Source organism: Haemaphysalis longicornis, unplaced genomic scaffold, assembly GCF_048455015.1.
Source record: "Haemaphysalis longicornis isolate Haplotype H1 unplaced genomic scaffold, Haemaphysalis longicornis Haplotype H1 scaffold_12, whole genome shotgun sequence".
Lineage (NCBI taxonomy): Eukaryota > Metazoa > Arthropoda > Arachnida > Ixodida > Ixodidae > Haemaphysalis > Haemaphysalis longicornis.
The window spans coordinates 15770167-15791361 of NW_027526225.1; the positions used below are offsets into that span (position 1 = coordinate 15770167).

Sequence of the window (21195 nt, forward strand, 5' to 3'; positions counted from 1 at the left end):
CTTCTGTTTTTCTCTTCCAGGGGCGGAAGGGGGGGGGGGCGTTATCGCGTCGGAACCGCCGTCTGTTTGACGAAGGACCTACTTGCATGAAACCGTCAGTGTTTCGTTTTCGCCGAAGCGCGCTTCCATGGGGACGGGTTGTATTTATTTACTTCTTTAATCATCCTGTTGTAAGCCCTTCCCGGCTGTTACAGTTTGCGAATGCAATGCAAGGTTCACACAAAGAACGCTTTCAATTTTTCTATGCAAAAGCGTCAACTATTATGTTCTGAGGAAATACACGTGGGTTCAACTTGTTCCTTTCAACAATTGTTCTGACAATAAAAGAGTGCTTAAAGACGTCCACTGTAGGCACGCAAGGCATAATAACAGAGGTGTGATTAGTTCGGGGCGAAACCGTTCCAGGAGGCTTCACGTACAAACTGGGACTCAAGTTCAGCTTGTTGTTATAAAGTTGATGTAAAAATTGAAGGCCTGCAATTTTCCTGCGCATAGCCAATGTAGGAGACCAGCCGTGACAATCATGACGGTTACCGAGTTTTTCTTTGTCGTAAATTCGTTCTAATTTATCTATTATGTATTGTTAATGTGGGTCCTCAGATTATCGTAGCGTACTCTGGATTGAGTACAAACGAACTCTAGCGTACTCTGGTATAGGTGGCGCGCAGGGAAGTTTCTTTACAGATAATCGCCGGCGTCTAATTACGTTAACTACAGTGCAATGCAAGTACCGCATCGCCAGTCTGTGGGACTACACACTACCAATAAGGCATTAGCGATAATTTTAACACCAAGGTGTTTCATTCCCGGATACACAAATATTTCAGTGACGCCATATCCGTCACGGAACTAACGTCAGTTCAACGAAGCAAGCGGCCTGTAAACGGTGCACCCCTGTACACAGGGTTTTCTTGCGGGGAAGCAACCTTTTGTACTAAAGAGTACGTTATTCTTAAGGTTGTTTGTTTTCTGTTTTTATATTTTAACACGAAAGTGTTTTATGCCGGTATACACCAAGGTTTCACTGACGTCATATCCGTCACAAAAATGACGCCAGTATACCTCTGCCGAAGCGACCTGCCAGCAAAACGTCGCTCGCCAAGCACACCCACAAGACAGCCGCCGACCCGCAAATAATGCTGAGCCGCAGATTTCGCTGCACATTTCACTTTCTGGTTTTACCGATTCCTATGACAGGAATCAACCACAGTTTGGAGTGGGAATACAAAACCAAGTCCCACATCGGCCGCTTTGAAGTTCCTGCAACTGTCGCGCAATTACTGATCAACCGACCTTAGGCGCATTCGTTAGCACCATCAACTCGTGGTACTACAAATGATCTACCGCTTGCCAACCTTCCTCGTGAGCCTCGTTCCGAGAGGGAAGAAAACGCGGCCTGCATTCCACTCTGTTTTTTCCTCAGAATGATTCTGGTTTGGTTGCCGGACGAAGGCCAATGAAACCAGCAGAGGATAACTGGGATAGTCGGTTAAAAAAAGCGGCGCATATCTTACGGGGAAAGGCCACAACTTATTGACGTGCGGAATCCTTTGCGTACGTCGCTCTGTGTCCAGACTGTAACTGATCTTCCCTCCTGTTCGTTAGTCGGTGAGTTCTTTTCCGAGCGTGTAAAACAGTCCGTTGGAATTCTTAACCTCCCCAAAGTATACTTTCATACGAGGCAACATACGCCTTGTTCCCGCGGTTTTCCCCCCTTTCTGTAGCGCCTTCTATCGTTTATCTCGACCGTGCCTGTCTCCCATTCGCAACAGTCATCAAGTTGCGCCGTGTCGGAGTTGGAGAGTGGGTACGCGATCTCGAGGAGGTCTAACCGCGCGTTTAATTGGCGCTTTGTCTCTTCCCCGTCTTTTTTGCTGCTTTGAAGGAACCATGAATACAAAATACATATTTCTTCTATTCGAAAGAACTAGCCTTTGGGACTTCTGCAGCCACGAAAGACGTTTTTTAACCGCATATTACGAGGAATATTGAACTACGAGGAATATAGTAACGTAACATGGGGAGGGGCGAAGTCTTATGGGCCAGCACTAAACATTTTTATCAGTGTGCGTTAGCGTTCAAGTGATACGACCAAACGGGACTAGAGGCCCCACTGCAATCGCACACAAACAAGATTCTGTGACGTCATACCCACATCGCCGGGAAGTGGCAGGAGAGTCGGCACTGTTTAAGCTATTTCCTTAATTTTTCGTTTATTTGTTTCAAGCTGGCGATAAAATTGGTATTTGCCGCTAACGGGAAAAAGCAGCCTTTTATTGCACCGAACTTGTACTTCATGACTACTTCAATAGTCCGCACGTTTTGCTGTGACCCTCTGCTCTCTTTCTCCACTTAGTTTAGATATGTAATCAGCGCATTAATCATCCCACGGCTCGTCTAAGAAATGCCTCAGAAAACGTAGGTCTCCTAAAATTGCGCAACTTTTCTATGCGTTTCACTTGGCCGCGTGTTAAGATAAAGAGATTGTTGCTTTACTTGTTTCGCAGACGAATTATGCAGGTTTTATAGGTTAGCACATCGGGCAGTTTGTTGGTTTTGAAGCACTGCGGGGCCATTTATTAAGACTTGAGGGCGAAAGTAAAAAGAAAATCGGCCTCAATGTTCCCTCCTTTACGTAAGTAACTGGAGGGTATTGCAAGCGGCACAAACATGGCGCAGTTGGGAAATTCGCGTTTCCGCTGGTGAACCCTGTCGACGCAATTTATTCCAATCATCGATACCGCGGTGTTGAAACGGGCATTACAACCTGTCAAGTTTGGCCACGTCGGATAAATTTTGCGGAGCACGGAAGGATTCCAAACCACGCAAGAGGAGGTGTTTCGTTTGTGTGGGCGGAAAAGTCCTTTCTTCGTTGTTCTTGAAAATGCCAATCCCTGGGTGGGAAAGAGGGGGGAAAAAGATAAGAACGAACGTGAACGAAAGAGAAGCAAACAGCGAGCGGGCGTACTTTCTTGAACTTTCCGCGATTTCTTTGTTTTCCGCTCTTTTGTCGTCTTTTTCGCCATTCCGTGCTCTCTTCTGGCAACAGGGAGGTGGGGGGGGGGGGGGCAAAGCATTTCCCGTACGCCACCCTCCTAAGCCCCCCTGGGCCAATTCTCGGAACGGCCCGGCTAAGTGGCCCGACTCGCTGCCGCAATTTCGCTTGCCAAGTCTTTGCATGCACCCAGGTAGTGGCCGTGCTTTCTCTTTGGTCCCGTTACGCCACCTCCTTAGCATGACCGCAATCACGAAATTCCGGCGCCAGAGCTCTTGCTCCAGCGCTTCAATATTGTGGCTAAGCATACAGGTAGTTTTGAAACTCGCGTTATTTGCGAATACGGCGCTCTGCTTAGATAAAAGCTGACACAATGGCGCCGCTTATACAGAATCACCTTCTCCGCCGTTGAAATTCTGCGTGTACTGTTCACGTGGGTTGCCCAGCAGTATGGGAAATGTGCGCGCGGGGGGTAAGAAAATAGAAAATAGCGGTTGCGAGTTCGCCTCCTTTGACGGCGGCAAGCGTTTCTTCTGCGAGGAGGCGGCGTGGATTACAGCCTTCTGGTTCACACTCACGGCGGGAACGTTCCCGCGGTTTTCTGCTCGAAGCCCGTAGCCGATCCAATCCGTCTTCTCTCGCCCACTCCCTGTAATGGGCGATCTTATGTTCACAGTTTTTTTTTTTCTTTTTCATTTCGCTGTGCTTGGCTATTCGTACCTTGCCCAATTCATCTCCCTTCGAAGCCGTCCAGCGTTGCCCTCTAATTTGCCGTGTGAAACGTGTCGACAGCCCCCTCTCCGAGCCGCTACTCCGTGTAGCGTAGAGTGGCCTCGGAAACTCTTAATTTTATTCCGCCTGTTTATGGCAAAATTACGGTCGATTCCGCGGCAAAGAGAAATACTAAAGTTCTGCATCGGCTCTGCTTAGCAGACGATTCGAGTTCGTTGAAATGCGGACAGTCGCACTCTCGTCGTAAAGTTTTTACGCGTTTACTCCGCACGTTACTCTTCGTGGCATTATAAAATGTGGAGGTAGTAAAATAAAGGAGAAAGAACACTTCGGCGGGAGAGTGCGAGATAATTGACTAAAAGGACTGTACAGGGCACGTGAGGATATAAGACAGGCTTCATGACTGGTGTGAGCCGCGTGGCAATAAAGAGGAATTGTAATAACGCCTGGTGGGAAGACAGTCCCACTGCAGGGTCGTGTAGGAGTGCTTCGGATGAATGGTTTCGTGCCTGGAATAATTCGCGGGGCGAGCGTTCGAGCGTCCTTCCCGGCGCATTCGATGATGTAGTTTACTTTTACGACGTCGGCCGTCAGGGTTCCTAAAATGTCGAGCGGATGGAAAAAAATCATACAAAAATAAAAAAAGGGCCACTGAGACTCCATATTAAGATGCAAGACGCTTATATTGTCCCAGACGACGTCTTTCTAGCGGTGCATTTGTGTTTAGAGGTGAAGCCGAGGTTAAGAATATCGATATAAGTTTGGTTTTTGTAAGCTGGCTTCCCCGCGCAGCCTGGCTTCACCCGCTAACATGCCCGTGGTGCTGGTGGGAGATTTCAACATGGACGTCTAACAGTCCGAAGCTCCCTGACGCTGTTCTCCGGGGCCGAGCGGTTTGTGTCGGTGCAGGGACAGTAAGGTGCCAACGACGCGGGATACAAACGGACACAGCCCGTACTTGTCGGCTAGAATAAAACTGTTTCATTCCGCCGGGCAGTAGGCTATCTGAAGTGACAAATAGGCATGTTGTGCCTCGTGCACTCCTTGCACTGCGCCCAGCTTCGTCGGTCGCCCTTCTTCGCAGACTGGACGCGTACTGAATTTTCTTTACCCGTCTATCAAGAGACGGTATACTCCTCTTCGGGATTCCGGAGGTCGTAGCAATATGTTCGCCATTATCACGTTTCCATTGTTTTAGCGCCGTAAGTAAAGCAGCCGTTGTTAGGAGGAAGTGGTTATGTGGGGCTGATAGTGTGCCACATATGTCGGCTGGGCGAAAAATGGCCGCGTATCTGCTCCTTTCGTTTCAAATGTCGCCGAAGGACGATAGCCGACCTGGCGCCCTTGCCCATTAAAGGCCTCCCTTCTCTTTCCCGTTCACCTCTCACGCTGTTAATTTAAATTTACCGCGTTCCACTGCACCAAGTCGGGTGCCTCGATGCCAGCGCTCCCGTACAGCGGAGACACGCGTGAATCGAGGCACCCCATATGCTACAACGTTTATAGAACCACGTTGCCCCACTGCACGAGCGTTCAAAGCGGAACGTGCAACCTATCTAGTGGAACCTTTCGTTGCTGTTGCCTTTTGATTTCTTAAATGCCGCCAGGTAGCGAGGGAAACAGCAGGCGTGGCGGTTTTCTGTAGTGTATGTAGTATTTCGTTTGCTATCGCAAAAACCAGGCATCCGTAATTCCTTTAATAAACGAATACTCCAAATGCCAAGCATGTATTGATTTTCCACCTTATATGTGCGTAGTGTCTTGTTCTTGTTCAACAATGTTGACAAGTACGAACAGTAACACACCAGACTTAGACGTTTAGATTTCGCTGTATATATAAGACTTCTGCGCAGTTTCCATTTCACTTTGGCCGGGTGGCTGAATCGAGTCACAGACAGAGAGACAGGTAGCCATACAGACAGACCAAAATTTATGCGGTTAAGTAGCCCAATAAAGACTATCGTCTTCAAAAATAGCGGCTCTGGTGGGGTCACCTTGAGTTTAACGAGGTGAAGGGGCATCTTACGTGAGTGAGGGCGGATTTGGGACCAATGTTCAGTCAGCCACGTTGCGTAAAGCTTCGCAAAAGGTGTATCTCTTCCGCGTGTAACCGTTACAATTAGCCAGACAAACGAATAGCAAGCCCAAACTAACCGAAATTACAAATGACAAGCCAGAAATGGAAAGTCCGCTACTGCGTTTGCGTGAAAATAAAAATTGGCGGCTACCATTACTTATCCCCAGTGCTATGCGTCCTAACAGCAGTGAGTTCGTCACATTTTTGCTCCGAACACTCGGTTGCGTTGTCGACTATTTGAGAATCATGTAAAGCCAACGAGGATCGTGTGGGTAGAATACTTTGACTCCTTAAAGGAGGTAAGCAGAGTGACGTCCACAGCTGCTTCGGATTAAGTAGTAAGAACTGGGGGAGGGAGGCACACAATTCAGCCTATTCTCAACTTCTCCACCCGACTCCTGCGTCTCGACACCCAGGCCGTATTTCTGTCCTTATTTTCCCACAGGCCCGATGGCAAAGGGCCTTTGCATTACAGCTTGATTCCGGCCTTTATGAGCGCCTTTATCCGAGTCTTCATCCCGCTACCTCAGGTAACTCCCAAGTTGACCGCAAAGCTTCTTATCCCGTCCCACCTCCATGCCAGGTAATCCGCAACAGCTTAAAGCGCCTTGCACCCAAAGGAGCAAACTAGGTTGGACGGCAAATCCGCGTTTTTGTTACCTCGAATGGCTAGCTGTTGTTGGGACGCTATGATGTTGAAAAACCAGACTGGGTATACGTTGCTGAACGTATGTTCTACGCCGTCGTCTGCTTGGCGCGGTCAGAGACGATCGTCTGGGCGCGCTAACAGTTTGTGACATCACTTGCTGTTTTCAAAGGCTGGCGCTTGCTGCGCTGTAGTCGCAGACACATCCATAGCCGCATCCAGACAGCCCGGGCGGGATTGCCGTATTTATTGTGCGCGTGGACGCCTGTAGGGAGAGCCAGCACGAATCACGTCTGCGCGCAGTGCATGACAGGCACAAAATGGTGCGACCACGGACAAAGAGGGGATCTCAAAAGCGTGCGCCAAGGGAAAATGCCAGAGAGGTGGGACGGAGGAATGGGAACGGCCTTTGAAAAGCGGGGCGACGGGGGTCAAAGGTGGAGGGGAAGGTCTCCCTCGGTTATGGTCCGTCCCTCACGCGCTATTGAACTCACAATCGTGGCCCGGTATATTTGTGTTTCTCTTCTTTCCGTCTGCATTCGAGCGTTTTGAGGGGAAATGCGGGATTGCGGCTCTGGCGCGGGCTACGGTCATGGCGGGCTTTGGACTGCGAGGCGAAAAGAGATTGTCGGATAGATGAAGAGATCGGGCGAGGGGGAGGAGGGATGGGCACGACAGGGAGCTGGGGAAGGCGAAAAAAATAGGCAGGCGTGGTTGAAAGACGTGCGCTATATTCAACGAAGGGTGGCAGTCGTTCGACACGAGCACAGGAGACGCCGTCACCCCTTGAAAGACCCCCCTCCGGTTTGACCGCTTTTTCGGGAGCCAGACGTTCCGTGGATTGAGACTTGTGGCCGGACGGCGGGCCGCGTGACAGCCGGGGTCTAAGCGTTTAGTCCGCTCGATGCTGCCTCGACGCAGGCAATTGATTCCCGAAGAATGGGATGGACATTGCAGAACGGCGGGTAAGAGGAGCGGGTTAAATGCGTGGCAGTGTGCTGCTGGGAAGTTGGCAGTTGCCGAGGTGAGACTTCTGTCTAGTGCAACACTTCCGATTCCAGTCAAGGAACGTGCGGGGATCAGCCAACAAGGACTCGGATATGTGGCCTGATTTCATGGCGTGTGGGGTCTGATCGGCAAATGAGCGCAACGGACTGGACACGTGACGTTACTTGTGGTTTCCCGCTGGGAACCATCCGTTGGTGCCGGAGCCGCCTATGTGTATTGAAAAAAAAAAATGGCGGCTCGATAACTTAGAATCGTCACTTCCTGGCCCCTAATAGGTCAGAAATGGTGGTGCTGGAACCTCGCGTCTTGGCAACGCCTTCTGACAGGATCACGGTTTTCCCACATTCAGAAACTCGCACTGAATGTTTATCCACATAACAGCGCAGGGATTAGGTAACAGGTGTCAAGAAAGGTGGAATCAATAACAGATACAGTTTGTTGCTTCAACATGCACTACGACTTGCCAACCTTTCACGGCTCCGCCGCATGACCCTTCGATTCACTGAAAGAGATGAAGCCGCTGAGCTGGTCGTCGAATTTCGGCAAAAACACATTACGTGGCTTTCGGTGCCCGCTTTCCCTGTGCCAAACTTGCCGAACCTTTTCTTTGCTCTCATCTTTCAGCTTTGGGGACTCTTGCAAGGAGTCGTTTTCTTCTTTAGCAGCAAAGGTTCTACGACACTCGCCCGCAAATTCCCCAAAAATAATTCTCCGTGGGGCAGAAACCTGCTCAGCTTCCTCCGCCCTTCACTTCCGATGCCGGGAGCGTGGCCGTGATACGACAAACGTAACTGCATGAACCCCGAAGCTGACCTGACCTGCATTTCGATATGGATGCGGGTCTGTTATCTCGAATGACGCGTTCACTGGGCTTTGTCCACTTGTATCCCTTGTGTGAGATCGGAATATGTTTTCAAAAATTATATCCAATTTAAAAGCCGCATGTTTATAGGACACTTCCAAAGAAAAAGCAAGGGATGTTAAGACAATAGCTAATACTGAACCATTTATACGTTGTCTTTTGTATGCCTTATATTCATGTGCACAGTGCATCACCCGATAAGGCCTTTGCGCAGTTGGTGAGCAATTTAAATAAATAATCAAATAAATAAATATCATTCGTCCTCTTAGCTACTTCTAATTGAGGGCCGGGGTCTCGTGACGGCGTTATGAGCCGCAGGAGGCATGACTCTCCCAAGTTGAACAAGTCGGGAGATGAATGCCTGCGGATTGATTCTAAAAGAGACATTCCTTTTGCGAAAGCGCCTTCAATAACGTTGGACGGAGTACACGCCGTCCCAATAAACAGCTGGGCTCGATCTCTAGCGCGGCGTCCTACGCGTTTATCGCCGCAACTTAGTGGTCTTTACGGGTGCGTGACTGATAAGTGACCCCGTCAACTCTGGCAGCCTCGTATATAGCGTATACCCACCGATCACGCCGCGCCGTCTCCCACTGACTCACTGCGGGCGCGCAGTTCCAACCGCGAACCAATTACACGTGTCTTGTGCGGGCCGTGTGGAGCTCGTGTACGGACGCCCTGCGATGATAGCGTTCAGCTCCGAGCACTGTCTTCACAGCAGGACGCGGGACTGGGAGGGGTGTTGAGGAGCGCGTAGAAATGTAGCGAAGAGGAGCTACGCATACATGCACGTGCTTATAACATATACCACTTCCGACAGCCTAGCCAAGCCTAGCACTCGTGCATGTTGTGCACACCTGACTGTCCGCGCTACGGCCAGCGAGCAGCTATTACCGGCGAAGATCGCCCCGCTGCTCGACGTGGGAGTCGTGGACGCCTGAGGAGAGCTGGCGACGGCGGCGGCGTTGTTTTGATCCGCAGGCGGCAGAGCAGCGTGGGGCCGGCGGGCGGCGTTGTAGTGCGCACTGATAAACGCCACTTACCCCACCGCGTGGGTGAGCCTCGTTGGAGTGCGTGACGAGCGTTGGCCGCGTTGAAGGTTCAGCTGCTGCATCGATGCGAGGCCTGGGTCCACTTGGTCGGTACTCTAGTCGCCGCTTTGCGGTGATGGTCGCAAACTGGCGGTTCATTTCGATGCGCCCGGAGGACTCTATACATAACCCAGGAGTTGTCGTGCACGAGGGGCTATCTGGGTACGTCGGAGGACGAGCTCAATCACTGCAATAATGCAAGGTGCTAAATAAAAATAATGGAAACTAGGTACTGTTCCCGTTTACTCGGTCCCGAATTCAAACAATCAACGCGTCTTTAACACGAATGTGTTTTATTACGGAATACACAAACATTTGAGTGACGTCATATCAGTCAAGGAAATGACGTCAGTATAGCGAAGCAATCCGCCTGTAAAGGGTGCACCCCCGCACTCAGGGGCTTCTTGCGGGAAAGCAACCTTTATAACTAAAGAGCACGTTATACTTGGGGTTGTTCGTTTTCGGGTTTTACATTTTAACACGAAAGTGTTTTATGCCGGGATACACCAAGATTTCACTGACGTCATATCTGTCACGGAAATGACGCCAGTACACCTTTGCCGAAGCGACCCGCCACCAAGGCGTCGCTCGCCAGGCACACCCACAAGACAGCCGCCGACCCGCAAATCAAGCTCAGCTGCAGATCGCTGCACATTTCACTTTCGTGTTTTACCAATTAATATGGCAGAGAAATCAATCACAATTTTTCTTGTTGTTTTCAAGCAGCTATACCTTGGTGGCACGGGAAAGGTCTATGATCGTATTAGCCCGTCTAGAAAAGTAAGTCACTGGCCTTGTTTGGCAGGAATGAAAAGGGAAAGAACTACGGACAGATCTCCACATTGTTTAGTTTCGCAAAAATGTTCCAACACAATGTTATAAAACTCTCCTTATGTGTCTAGATGCGGGGTTTTTATTCCCGCGTTATCGGCTAACTGCTGAAATCAACTGAATGAAATCCAGGAGGCACCGAGATCTGTGAATGGTCACAACAAGATCACGTGACAGCTTGAAACCTAACTGATTTGCCTTGACGAAGGACGTCAAGCGAGTGAGAAGTTCTTAAGGTGACATCTTAAACAGGTCCTATGTAAGGACAAAACTTTCCCGGTCATGCGGTAGTTACGCGCCAAGCAACAAAAAATCTCACAACCATTTGATGAAGAAGGCACTTATACCGTCGAAAGGTTTCGATCGCATGGCATGATGGGAAGTAGGAAAAGATATACGAACTCCAAAAAAAAATAAAAAGCCGTGGCACTGGATGCGGTGGCGTAGTCCCGAAATCTATACAAAAGGGAGGCGGCGGATCAGCGGCTCCCGGGCCCGTTTGGCCAAATGAATCGGTCGATTGTAAAGAGCGCCTTTGCCTCGTGCTCTGGTCTCTATGTTTATAAATGGAGATCTTAACAAGTGTTCTATCGACCGGGAAAAATACGACGAAATGGTTACAAAACGAAAAGGTTGGGAGAAACCGATATCGATTTGCTCTTGCGGAGCCTAGCACGCCTATTTATTTTTTGTGTTTGTGCAGTTTGCCTGTCTGCATCCTCGTCTGATAATTTTTTTTTTTTTACTCTGTTTCGTCGGATAAACGCGTAATGGATTGAAGTGGACGTCGCAGACGACGTGCGCTCACCGCTCAGATACGAGGCTCCCTGTTCTCGAAATGAATCTACGTCGGGGGAAACATTGATAACTCCAGAGGCGTACGGGACTGCGACAACGATGGCGGCACAGATGACAGCATAGTTCCTGTCAATCAATATGCGGAAGCCAACTTTGCAACGCCGATAACGTGCAATTCCCTCGGGGGATGCACCAAGCTGCCCCTTCCCCGTAAATGGCCGCGGCGACTCACACTTTGCTGGTGGGATGCCAAGAGTAGAATCTCCGAACGGCGGAGACAAATTTGTTTGCACGACTAAATTTCCATGCTTTTGAACGACATTCCTTGGTTGAACATTTTATTTTCGAATAGTCGGCTGCTTAGAGTGCTTGCACACATCGCAACACATTCCCCAGCGTGTGGCTTATTTATTTCACTTCAGTGGGGTCCACCTTAATCCCCGTCCCCATATCGCTAGTGGGCAGCTAATTTCCAGCTCGCCAGTGCGAGGTCGTCGGCGTCTTTTTCAGTGACGGTGCGCGCGGGTCATGTGATTTTATGTAGGGCAAGCGAGACTGGTGTTCTCCCCGCGCATGCTAACCTGTTCCCCTGTTTCGCCCCGTGTGTGTGCAGGAGGCGGCAGCGGCTCGTCCAAGTACAAGACGGCGTACGCGTGCGAGGGCAGCCAGCTGGGCTTCTCGTGCCCCGAGGGCCAGCTCATCTCGCTGATCCGCGCAAACTACGGCCGCTTCTCCATCTCCATCTGCAACGAGCACGGAACGCTCGACTGGAGCGTCGACTGCAAGTCCAACAGGTCCTACAACGTCATCCGAGAAAGGTCCGTGCTGAATGAACTGCTTGCCACCTTTTCAACGTACGCGCTGTGTTTCGTTTAAATTGTGCAAGCTGTGGCGCCCCAAGGGTTTGCGCTTACGGTTGCCAACATCCTTTATGAATCGGTTCAGAAATAGCGAATGAATTAATAATTGCATTGTTACAAGAAGTTTTACTTTAGAAGAGTTTGGAGTTGGGCCTGTTGGTGTACATACTTTGAAGAACGGTGGAATTCACCCTTGAAGACGCGTACGCGAGGAGAGCGTAGGAAAACACACGCTGGGACTAGCAACAGTTTAATGAACAAAATTTCGAAGGAAAAAAACAAGGTCAAGCATGCGGTCAGGGTCTTTTTACTTTAGTTTGTACGCTGCAGGCCTTGACCTTGTTTTTTCTTCGAAATTTTATTCATTAAACTGTTCCTAGTCCCAGCGTGTGCGTTGTCCTACTCTCTCCTCGTGTACGCGTCTTCAAGGCTGAGTTCCACCCTTCTTCAAAGCTTTATTTCGCGGGTGGATAGGTGTTCCCTCAAGATGGCCGACGGCGTCCCGTAGAGCTCCTCGTGCTCCTTCGTCAGTGCGGTTCATCTCGCTCACCGTACACAGACGGCGTAGCAACATTATTGACAGTAATAATCATGCAGTAGTACGCCCCTGTGAGGGATGAACAGCGTTGCATGCGCTGTGGAGAAGGTGTAACGCTGTATGTTTACATTTAAAGGGACCCTGCAACACTTTCGATAGGCACTTTCATTCTTTCCTTCGCGTCTGGGACCACTGCGAAAGCTATGTATAGTTGCCGCCAGCACGGAGCGGCACTGCGTGACTTGCTCGTCGCACCAGATACGCCTTCCATTTCTGCTTTGCTTTTGTGTCTTTTTTTAAGTTACAGTCGAAAAGCGCTCATTGCTGAAACTGAAGGAAATCCCGCCAACAGCAGATACATGACCGTCGAAGAACCTCAAGACCGGGAGAGAGAGAAAAAAAATTCCCGCGCCTTCCCGCGAGGGGAACACGAGTAAATGCAGAGCATTGGGGGTCGTTAAAGCCGCGTAAAGTCGCGTTAGGGTGGGTAGTTTGGTCGTAGTTGCGTTGGTGTTGGTTTGGGGTAGAGAGAGGAGAGTAAAGTCGCGTTAGGGTGGAGCGAGCGTCAACCAAGGAACGAAGAAGCAACGCAGTGACTGAAGCACGAGTGACCGCTAGCCGCTTTATATTTGCAGCCGGCGCAGTAGAGGGAGAGCAGTACGGGGGGGAGAGCGCGCATGCACAAGCAGCGCGCGCCCTTCCACGCCCCACCGCGCTGCTATCACGCACCAGTTACGCCGAGACCGCGACGGAGCGAACGGGCTGTCTACGACGCATTCGCGCGCCAGCTGCTGTTGAGAGAGAGGAGGGAAGGAGGAGAGGCGCACCTGCTGCGGACGCGGAGCTGTTGACACCGTCCGACGCAGGAAGAGGCGAGGCTAAGAAATGCTCTGCATTTAAAATGTTTTGAGCGAGTTTTCAAGTTATCTGATGGGCATATATAGCAGTAATTTTTGGCTGAGGTACTTTGCGATAACATAATCTAAGTACTGGGTGTGTTGGGTTACTACATTCTGCAAGCAATTAGGATTTTAAAAAAAAGTTGACAAAAGTGTTGCAGGGTCTTTTTAAGTATGGGACGTAGTAATTAGCACCAAATCGGCCCTTAGTTTACTTCAGCTACGTACAAAGACTTAGCCAGACATTCAGCATGGGAGCAAGTGTACAAAGCAGCTGCGCACAGGCTTGCAGACAAGAACCATAAATGACAGGACTCGGCCAAAGAAAACAATGCGCATAATCATGCTGGGAGTTCGTGAGACGAGGCGCAGGTCAACTATTTTAGGTATCAGCACTACTGTAAAGCTCGGCGAAGACCTGTGTATGGTAGAATTGTTCCTGCAATTTGCCGGGGCTCCACCGATGTCACGCTGGGTCCGCTGCGAACGAGAAGTTGAGAAAGAGGCCTACCACCTCGCTTTCTATACATGCGAAACCTGACGTTACGGAACTAACTTTGAAGAAAAAGGGTCGACATTTGGGCTAGTTGGAATTCGCTTTACGTCTTGAAGGGCTGTCCGGTAGACGAAACACGAGAGAAAGGATGACCGGATGACGCTGTTGGCGTCCTGTCTTCTTCTTGAGAATCTCTCGTGTCTGCTCTTGAAGATGCTAACGTTAAAGCACGTACACCTGACATCAATGATTCGATACCAAGAACGATGGCTTCTGCGAACGTCGGTCTCATTTAGCCGGCAGTGTGGGTGAACTCGTTAGGAGCGCCGAGCGCGGCAATGCTGCCTAAAGGGCCAACGACGAAAGCGGCCTCTGTGGAGGGAACTCCTGTGACGTCACCGTGAACAATGTAGGTACGCGCGCGACCTTGCGCAACCGGTGATTAATGCTTTCGTTCGAGGACCCTGGCAGACGGCTTTCTTAATGAGTGGACGCGTTAATGAGGTACCTGGAGCCGTACGGCATAATGAATTTCTGATCCTAATTGTTCTCCGTGATCGGAGCCAAGGTCGCTTAGCGTGCGAAAAGTCGGCTGTAAAATAAAGAAAAAACTTTATAAAATAAAGAAACGCCGGTGCATTGAATGTTTATGCGATGTTCGGCTGGAATACTTAGCCATTCCGTACTGTAAAGCATTGTTGTTTTGTCGGCCTTGATACCTACGTGCTAGTTTATTTAGTTACCAATTTATCGTAATCTCATGGCCAGTGGGCTGCTTTGCTGATACGAGGAGACATCCAGCGGGAATGGTGACGTTTAGTGCAACAACACACTCCCATTCTTTCAATACGCTGCCATGTAACTGGGGGTACATGTTCCCTCCTGGTTTCGCACTTTATGCTGTCAATATTTACTGATTTTTTCTTTCTTATCAGTGACGTCACTGTCGTACTTAAAGGGATCCTGCAACGCTTTTTTCAGGTATTTTCAAATCTCAAATGCTTGCAGAACGTAGTCACCCAACACACCCAGTACTTAGATTAGGGGGTCGCAAGGTACCTCAGCCAAAATTCCTGCTCTATGCCCCATCAGATAACTTGCAAACTCGCTCAAAAGATTTTTCTCCCTTTCCCGGTCTTGACGTTCTTCGACGGCCCGAATTACGTCACTGAGGCCATGTGGCGGCTGTTGGCCGGTTTTCCTTCAGTTGCAGCAGTGAACGCTTTTCGATAGCAACTTTAAAAATAAAGCCACAAAAACAAGGCAGAAATGGAAGGCGCATCTGGTGCGGCGAGAAAATCACGCAGTGCTTCCAGACGCGAAGGAAAGAGTGAAAGCGTTTATCGAAAGTGTTTCAGGGTCCCTTTAAAGGGTACACTTCACATTGAACAACCTTTCATGGTTGTATTTTCTGTGTCGCTGTTTCTCTTTCAGCCGTGCTCCTGTTTTTTTTTTTTCCTCCGTGTTTTTGCCCGCTAAGGTGGGGGATAAGATACGAAGGAGCAAAGACAAGTAGCGGTATGACATGCCTTCGAGGCTTGCGCTGCCCTTATCAAGTACTACAAAAGAGAGGAGGCATAGCTTGTAGGTAACTGCAGTAAACAGCTGTTATTTGCGCCATTCATGCGCATCAGACGTCCCAATTGGCCCAGACCATTCACTGTAGCGGTACGTGTGGCACGGTATTGAAAGCAATGTTTGCGCGACTTCACACTGCGAATGGTAGCTCGCATTGCGGAAAGAATATTAGGGGCGGACTACCTTAGGACCGCACAATGTCCGTCCGCGTCCGTGCGCATAGCATATACAATCGCGCAAAATCACACAGGCACCGGCAAGATTCGAGCCTGTATCTGGTAGACCAGACAGAGTTAGTAGTGTCAGTCGTCTAACCCATTGGGCTACGAGCGTGAGTTAGTACCCGAGAGCCGAACGGCTTACTCCCTCGCCTGTAACGGTGCGGAGTACCTTAGGACCCCCCAATGTCCGTCCGCGTCCATCCGTGCGCACACCACCATCAAGCGAAAATCACGCGAAATTCGATTTGAGCCGTGGTTTGCAGTTTCATTTGGGGAATAATCAAGGTGCAACTCACGGCTCAAATCGAATGACGGTGGGGGCGCAAATCGGATGTCATTTCGAGTCCCCGTACTCCACGCACTCGCCATCATCCAAGATGCTGCCATTTTTTAACTGCCCATATGCGCAGCCAAAAAGAGAACGCGAAATCTCAGTACGTTCATAACTGTGTTCAGGTAGAGCGTCGGGTATAGGCGACCCTGCGCAGAATAAGGAACATTGCGTACTTTAAACACCGTGTCCAAATTACAGCTTTTACAACACCTACTTTCAGAAACCGAGTGATTTTTGATCGGGTTAGGCCGCAGTTTTTGTTGCTGCTGCTGCTGGCGTTGTTTTGCGGCCCGCGAGCGTGACCGTGTGACCTCTGACCCCCGCAGATGTCACGTGAACAACAGCTGCCACGTTCTAGTGGACAGCCTGACCTTCGGTGACCCCTGTCCCGGCACCTTTAAGTACTTAGAAGTGCAGTACCGCTGCCAAATAGGTTGGTGTCGCCCCTTTCTACTCGCAGCGCCCTCGCCGTCATCGTCATCGTCACCTCTGCACTCGGACTGCCCTCCTCCTCGCCTCTATGTACCGCCTGCTCGCGTTGCGCGCTGCTTTGCAGGGAAGACTCGCAGCGCGCCCGCACTAACCTCCGCATACACTCAGAGGGCTCCCCGTGGGTCGTCTTCACCGCAGCGCTCCGGAATGACCGATTGGAGTGACCGAGCGTGCAAATTCGGCGAATGACGAAAGTACATCAGCGCAGGGACAACAGGCAAGACGTGAGAAAGGGGTTTTGCATCGCGCAGTGTCCCTGCGCAAACGCCCCCTTTCTCACTCAGATTGAATGCTGGGCCACGACATTCGCCGGATTTGTGCACTAGGCCACTTCGGTTGGTCATTCTGGAGCACTGCGGTGAACACGAACTACGGGGACTTCTTAGAGTGTACCGCTTTGCGTGCCGCGCACACCTGGAGCCAGACTGGAGCGCACTAACCACACGACGGCGCTTGTTCCGAGAGTAGATTTGACGTCGTCGTCACCCACGGCGATATCTACTCGCAGGGGAGAACATGGACATACAAAATGCTGGGTTCCGTACCCGGCCGACGGGGTGCAAGTCCTCTCGCATCGTCTACGCTGTTGAAAGACATTGCGTGCATTTAAACGGTCCATGAAGACGGAAAGAGAACTTTGTTAAGTTGGAAAGAAGTAGACTTTGGTACCTCGTTTAGCTATAGTGTAGCCACGAAAGGCGTTTATTAATAAAAAATGCAAGGAATTCAATTTTGTCTTCGTGCCCCCTTTAAAGACTCTCAGAGAGGGAACCAGTTATTCTAGAACCCATCAAAATGGTGTGCCCCGTCGCCCGCTGATGTTCGTTAATCCCCCGGTTAGACCCTTCTCCGTGTTATGCGTTGACAATTGATACACCTGCCTCACGCGGCTACGTCGTTTGCACGTTTACCTGTGCACGCCATTGTCCGCACGGTGACGCAACGAGCTCTACTTGAGACGTCCATTTTTTTTAAGTGCGTCTGCATCACCACTTTATCAGCAGAAAAGACGGGTCACTTTGACAGCGAGGATTGCAGCCTTTTATGTCTTTCACTTTAGTGCAGCTTCAGGAGTGATCGGTGGGTAGGTGCATTTGATTTCCTTTGGATGACGTTGGCTCTACGTATTTCCTGCGTAAGCGGGGGTGTTATTAATAGTGTGATGAAATACGGGCCAATGGGAATCTTGCCGTGTGCTCGAACGTTACTTCCGCCCTCTCCCTCCCTTTCTCTCTTCCGCTTCCCGTTCCGTTCCGGAAGCTGCGGTATGAGGAGGAAGTGCAGTCTTCCGGCTTCGACCGAGCTCTTCGGTGACCCCTGCCCCGGTACCTTCAAGTACCTCGAGGCGCACTACCAGTGCATAGCAGGTACTTCGGGGAACGTAGCCGCCGGCGCAACGTACAGGCGCACTTGCGACGGCGTCACAACGTCTTGCACGACCCCCCTTTTCCCTCACCGCATCCCTCCACCTTTCCTGCACTTGGTAGTTGAACCCCACTCGCAGTGTGTTGCGTTACACACTCTTCCAAGTCGCCGTAGGTCGTCTTCACCACAGCGCTCCGCAATGACAAATCCAAGAGACCAAGTGTGCGATTTCCGTGACTGACGAAGCCCAGCGTATGATTTGACTAAACAAAATGAACTGCTGCGCAGAGACTAAAGGACGACAACAATAGCGTTTTCAATTGCGCATTCTACCAGCGCAGGTGCCCTTTCTCACTCAAATTGAATGCTAGGCCTCGTCATCTGTCGCATTTGCAAACTAGCATACTTCGATTGGACATTCTGGAACACTGCGGTGAAGACGCCCTAGGGGGCTTCTTAGAGGGTATACTGAACCAATGGTCCCGCCTTCCGCCGCGTAGCTCGTTTCAAATTGGACAAACAACTACTGTAACACCTTAACAGCCTTTCTTCTGTACTGGGGCTGGGTTATTCCTATAATAAAACCCGAGAAAATCACAGCCCTGCCTATTCCCCAACGCGGGCTGAGTTAAAAGAACTTGTCACTTATGACAGAAGTTTGGCACTGATACAGGAATAAGACACGTTGCGCGCTTAACCCGAAAAAAAAAAAAAACCGCGGTTAGTAACGTGTGCACATGCAAAGTTGGTTAACTGAAGAAAGTCGCCGCTTTTTTTTTTTTAATATTCCATTGCGTCGCACAAATTTTGTAGTTAAAGGAGAAACATTAGATAGCTTTAACATCCCCAAACGTAACGTCTGTCCCGCACGTAGGAGACAGTTTGTCTTGAAAACTATGTCCGCGGAAGCCCTTGCGGACGGCCGGGATGCCTTCAAGTATCTCAGGTTTTTTTTTTTTTTTTTTTTTTTTTTTTTTTTTTTCGGGTGGAAAGCGATGTTGGTTCAGTATAAGACGCAATCACTGTTTGTGAGACGGGGTACTTTCTTCCCCCTTAAAGTTTCCGGTGGGCTTTCGCAGGGTACTTTTCGCTCTGCTCGCACGTTTGCGTGTGCATCTTGTGCTGATGATTGCTCTGACTCCGAGAGAAGGAACTTGGGCACCCTTTTTTTTCCCGTGTTCTTGCCTGGGGCTGACGGAGTTGATTCTTGGATCCCAAAACACCACACTCCTGTTCCTCTCTTCCCTGACGTGTACTCTGAGACCCTGTGTCGTTTAAGGCGTGGTTCCTTGTCTGTTTATGAAAGCAGCGCGCGTTGCGGGCTGGAGGTGAAAATTAAGCGCGAGACACATGGACGACTGGTGCATGCGATTCGCATGCGACTGATCGTTACGACTGATCGGTAGGACCGGTTTTGGCATCGTTCGCTGGTCGTAGGAGGCTCACGACGTGCGACTGGCAAGCCAGATGCAGTCGTGCCATCGTTGCGATCGTCGTGAGGCCACCGTCTATAAAATCCCGCTGAGAAAGTTTCTTTCCAAGCCCAGAGGAGGCGCCAGTGGCAATCCCGAGTATTTTGTGGGGAGCAGCTCTCCGCCGCCGACCAGTGCGTTCTCCTCCGGGTAGACACGTGCTGCCAGCGGTACCTACAGCATGGACCAGCGCGAAGCATGTGTGCTGCATGTTCCCACACCGCTGTATTGAGCATATAAAAATGCTAAGTGTAACGTAATAGCACTATTTATTTTCACTCCAAGTTGATAAATATATTCATTTCCAGCTCGGATTTCTCTTGCACATATCTAAATCGGCCAGAGTGCGCCTAAGCAGGAAGGCTACCATGGAGAAAAAAACGCATCGGACCATGTGTCTCAAATTCACGCATACGACTAGTCGTGGCGACGACAGCCGTAACGATCAGTCGCATGTAAATTGCATGCTGTAGTCGTACATGTGTCTCGCGCTTTAACCTTGCGTGCGACGAATTTCTTGAGAACTTTTGCAATCGCATTTGTTTTCTAGCATTAGAAACTTTCTGGAAACGGTTTGGCGTTACACTGTGCGGCAATCCGACGGTTTAGCTTCACAACAATGCACTCGATCGGCCAATAAACGCCACCAGCAAAGCGAATCCGGTGAATCACAGCGACAACCATACGATGTGACCGAAAAATGCCACCTGCGTAAAGAGAATTTATTATAGTCCACATATGTTGCGGCATTGCGCGGCGCAGAACGTTGCGCTCGCATTGCGTGATGTGGCATCAAACCGTGCGCTCGACATCGTCATTCGCAAACACTTTGTTGTCGATGGCATGGAATTGTTAATGTACAAGCAGAATCACAGGATTAACTTGGAGTGCACTATTGGTTAGGGTACGGATTGATATAGTTAGAATAAATGTATTTGCTTATATATATATGTGAGAATGAGTGGGCGTCTACACTTGAGTCCCTAAAAAGAACTACAATTTTGCGCCGTCGTAGCTAATTTTTCTTGCGCACGTCGACGTATGCAACGTGACTGAATGGCTTTAACGTAGGGCGGTGCGCTTGTAATTTCGCTCGCGTGGACTTATAGGGACTGTCCTTTCATACGGCTCTCAGCGCAGGTCAGTGTACGCGCTTTGGCTAATTGGGGTTTAGGCTGCTTCAATCAGGAATAGCCGTTCCTTCAGATCACTTGAAGAAGCTTGGATGTTTGTACAAGATAAAAAAAAATGATACTTCAGTTGTGAGCGGTGGTTTAGCGATACATTTCACGGATAATCAGCGAAGTCAACGATGGCAGTATTCACGCACTGTGCGTTTTAGAGGCATTCTCGTGGAAGGAAGACATTAAAAAGACTGAGTCAAATTTTCTCGGGCTAAATGAATGCCTGAGCGCTTGTTAAGGTGAGGATAGTCTTTTCTGCTTAAATGTAAGCCAGTTACCAACATTTTTCTTTCATATCTTATCGAGGGGAAAAAAAAAGACTGAACCAGATCGCACTTGTTCGAACTTGTCAAAAGTATCACACCGTTTCTTTTTTATTCCGTTTATTCCGCGTACAATACCTCCGCAGTTTAATGTCGTGATTGTCTGCTCGGGGTTTCAGCCGGCCGGATGTGACGCTTGCATGCGTTATTTCGTTTCCCCACCGGGCGGTAGGACAAAGGGAAACAGTAGGGCGACCTGCTTCTTGACGCGATTCCTGGCATAATGTTGAACCGTGCATGGAGAATGCCGAGCCCTTTCTGATCGAACGGGCCCCGACCGACCGCGCCCTCTTGTCCATTTTTCTAACGCTCCAGTCGGAATGTGCATGGGAACATGCGGTATGTCTGCATGATCGCGTTTCCTACGCATGTCTTTACTCACACCCTCATCCT

At 49.9% G+C, this 21195-nt stretch overlaps 1 protein-coding gene across 8 annotated transcripts in view; it reads left to right on the plus strand.

Annotated features, from left to right (window-relative positions):
- LOC144162430 (latrophilin Cirl-like) overlaps nt 1-21195 on the plus strand; it is a 234076-nt gene that overhangs the window by 178343 nt on the left and 34538 nt on the right. For 6 of the 8 annotated variants that reach the window (XM_077692949.1, XM_077692954.1, XM_077692953.1 and 3 more), the window contains 2 exons: nt 11654-11858; nt 16293-16399. In XM_077692949.1, coding sequence (XP_077549075.1) covers nt 11654-11858; nt 16293-16399 — 312 coding nt within the window. Of the gene's footprint in view, nt 1-11653; nt 11859-16292; nt 16400-17718; nt 17826-21195 lie in introns of all 8 variants that reach the window. The other 2 variants (XM_077692950.1, XM_077692957.1) reach the window with 1 other exon arrangement.